The 3505-nt window shown below is 50.8% G+C and overlaps 1 protein-coding gene across 1 annotated transcript; it reads right to left on the reverse strand.

Annotated features, from left to right (window-relative positions):
- Positions 1–412: 412 nt before the first annotated feature.
- Positions 413–1471, reverse strand: PpBr36_06576 (uncharacterized protein; the record flags this gene model as incomplete). Its single annotated transcript, XM_029893721.1, has 3 exons — positions 413–781; positions 865–944; positions 1024–1471. The coding sequence occupies 3 exons, from the start codon at positions 1469–1471 to the stop codon at positions 413–415; spliced, it is 897 nt and encodes a 298-aa protein (XP_029745833.1).
- Between the last annotated feature and the right edge of the window lie 2034 nt (positions 1472–3505).

A 3505-nucleotide genomic window follows, 5' to 3' on the forward strand; every position in this document is an offset into this window, starting at 1 on the left:
TTTTTTTGCTTTCATTCAGTGCCACAGTCGTTTTCAAGAGGAAATTAAAGGAGCCCCCATACTGTCTAGCTTAGCATTTTGCATCGTCAGCATCTAGCCCCCTGTCTGAGCCATTTGAAACCTTTTTCCGTGTTAGCCTCAAGCATTGACAGGAGTTGATGAAGATTGTGTCATGTCATGGGGATTGATAGATTGACCCTTGAAGGTCACATTCAAAAACTCACTCTACGGTGGGATTTCGTATATACAGGCATTATATACACCCAGACTTCAAGCCGGGGGATGGTTAAATTGACAAAAGCTTCAAAATTAGGAAAGTCTCAACAAGCACGCTCAACAACACAATATGCAATCCTTTGCGAGCTCAACTCAAGCAATCTTCAAACAGCAAGCAGACACACACACACACCCTCTAGCTGACAAAGGACAGCGCACGCTTCTTGTTCTCACCGAATGAGACGTAACCCACGTGGAGAGCAGGACTGCCCGGAGCAGCCGGAGCGGGTGCTGGCGGAGCAGGAGCAGGAGCAGGAGCAGGCGCGGCGGGGGCAGGCGGCGCCGGTGCCGGTGCCGGGGCGGGCGCGGCGGGCGCAGCAGGCTGAGCTGTGCCATTGGCCCGGTCAAGGATGAACTTTACGGCGGCATCGCCGTACTTCTGCACATATGTGACGTGGATGTCGAGGCTCTTGCCGCTATCGCAGAACAGATCATCCGCGTCGCAGTAGGACACCATACGGCTGACCATGTCGCCACAGCCCGAGATGTTCTTACGGGGGAAGACCTATTTCAAGGGGAAGGATTTCCCGTCAGCCGTCCTGCGTCGGGTCGTCGGTATCTGGAGGTGGGCGTGTTTGGATTACTTACACCGTCCTTTGTAGAGTTGCCCTGGTTGAACGCCGCTCCCTTGACGCGCGATGGGTCGCCCATCAGGACGACGGCGACGACTGTTGGTTGTTGTGTCAGCAACACATTGGTTCTATCAGAATGACATCAGACAGACGACAAAAAGGGCAACCAACGTACCCTTGCTAGAAAACTCTGGCACCAAAGCCTGAGTCTCGACGAACGGGGTCGACTCGCTCGTGCCGCAGATGGCGTCGGCCGACACCTGGGCGCCCTGCGAGTAGCCCATGATGGCGATCTTTGACTGCGGGCAGCGGGTGGCGTAGTCGATGATGGCCGTCAGCATGGCCTGGGTGCCGTTCTGCTCCGACGTGGTGTAGTTGTTAAGCGTGGCCGGGTACACGAGCGGCTCAAAGTCCGACCCTGGCAGCGCCGCCACCACGTCCTTGGCCACCTTGGCGATGAAGCCCGCTCCGGGCGCCTCGAGGCTGCCGCGCGCCGCGATCATGTGCAGGCTTGTCGCGCAGTCTCCCCGCTCCGGCGCCGCCGGCGCCTGCGCCGTCGTCAGCCCTAGGAGCACGCAGCATGCTGCGACTGTTGCCTGACGGGAGGTCCAAGTGGATCGCATTTTCTTTTTTTTTCGGTTTCGGTGTCGTGGCTTTTTCTTGTGTTTTCTATAATGTGATTGTGTCTTTTTGTTTATTTATTGGATCGTCTATTTGGTTCTTGTGTGATGCTGTCCTGATTTTTCTGATGTGATTTCTTTTTTCTACAACGAAATCCAAAGACAGCAGCAGTACATCTTTTTATAAGAAACTCCTCCATCCCCGAAACATCAGCCCCTGCCGAGGTTGTCGTGATGAGAGAAGGGGGGCGAGTTGGGCTCTCGCGGACGACGTTTTGGCTCGAAACAGAAATCATTGCGACCCAAAGCTCTCTGCACCTAACTAGTTGTTTCACTGTTTTTTTTCCCTCCTTCCATAGACTTTGCAGGTTAGGAACCTGGGACGCCAAACAAACAAACTAAGTTCCCCGCGCTCAACACAACAAGCAGCAAATAACCGATGAACGAGCCCGAGCATCTGGGCGGCAGGGAGTTTCATCAAACAGCCGCCCTATCATGAGAAACCGTCTGATTCTGGAATCAGCCGTGGGAAAATCAGAGGCCCTGCTGGTGCCAGATTGAAAAGGGCCGGCCCCCATTGCTTAGGTCGGCTGCACGCCTATTTCGACGTCGCTCTGTGAAAGGTGGTGGCGTGCGGAAAGGGGAGCTCCCGGCCTAATTGGACGTCCGTCTGTTCTTTTTTTTTTTCTCTTTCTTTTTCTTGCTCCAAAATTATATATATTTTGTGTACGTACTCCGTACTACTTGATTGCCACGGCCTTTGTTACCCTAGCGTGCAGATTTACTAAATATAAAAATAGGGATTCGGTCTCAGAACGATAGCATCATGCCGATCTTTTGGCCCCTCTTCCTCATCTGATATTACGATGCTTGTACCATGCGATCTCTGCATGCGAAAAGAAAAGTAAAATCAGATCTTAGCTTGTTTGGAGAGTCATGGTAGATTGGACTAAGCTTTAGAGTTTCTTTTGCTTCCGCACTACGTAGTAGATCTTGTTTGTTCTTCATTTTGTTTCTCAGGGTTATATATTACCTGGCCGCCTTGGCTGTGCCACTTTTGGCACGACGTACTCAAATTATCAGAGTTCTGTTCATCCCGAAAATGTTAATGTTCCCCATTCCTAAAGGCTTGGCGGATCTACAGGAAATGGAATGGACGAGATAAGCCAGATAAGTTGGACATGCATATATTGAGCTTGAAATAAGGTGATCCCGGCGATAATCGCCGGGATCACCAAAGTCAGCTTGATATCGGAAGTGAGACAGTGACGTGCAGCGGCTGCACAGTACCCTTGATTTCAGAGTTTTCTCCTGGCCTTGAACGAGAGACAACTGCTGATATAACAGCCAGTGTACTGCAGAATATACGCATATGACTCGTGTTCGCTAAAAATGAGGACCACAAGTATTTGTCTTCTATAGCCGGGCTGGCCGGTCCTCGATCTGTTGACAGAAGAGCCTGCATAAGGTGTAAAACATCGCAGTGCAATGCAGTTAAAATCTGCAACTGATCCAGGGTTCATCTAAACATCTTTTTTTGTTTGATTGAAGAAGGTAGAACGTAGATAGACATCTGAAGTACAAGGGGGATGATGCTCCAAGTAGCGTGGCCATGATCCAACCATGGTCCTAGAGATTTGCCCGAGGCAAGATGGTCCACGTCTTCTTCATTCAGGAGCCATGTCTCAATTGAGATGCGCATTTCTTCTTGTAAATTTAAAACATGCAAGACGGAAAGCAGGGTCAGGTTCCAGTTTACGCAACTGTTCGCCCGAAAATCCCCTGTTGTCATCTCGTAGCCTGCGAGTTGTTTCGGCCGAGGATGCGTCTAGAGTAGCAACTTGGGATTCGACCGAGGAGCCTGGTCGGTGTCGAGGCTGATCGGAAACTTGCAGAGACGAGCGTAAGCCCTAAAATCTGTAGGCCCCTGAATGGTCTGGGTTTGGATGAAAGGTTTCCAGATATTCTCGGGTTCAGGATCATAGCTGAGTTGCGAGGTTGGACGCGAGCTTACTTTTTTTTTTTTTTTTTTTTTTT

The sequence above is a fragment of the Pyricularia pennisetigena genome (assembly GCF_004337985.1).
Source record: "Pyricularia pennisetigena strain Br36 chromosome 4 map unlocalized Pyricularia_pennisetigena_Br36_Scf_6, whole genome shotgun sequence".
In the NCBI taxonomy this organism is placed as follows: Eukaryota; Fungi; Ascomycota; class Sordariomycetes; order Magnaporthales; family Pyriculariaceae; genus Pyricularia; species Pyricularia pennisetigena.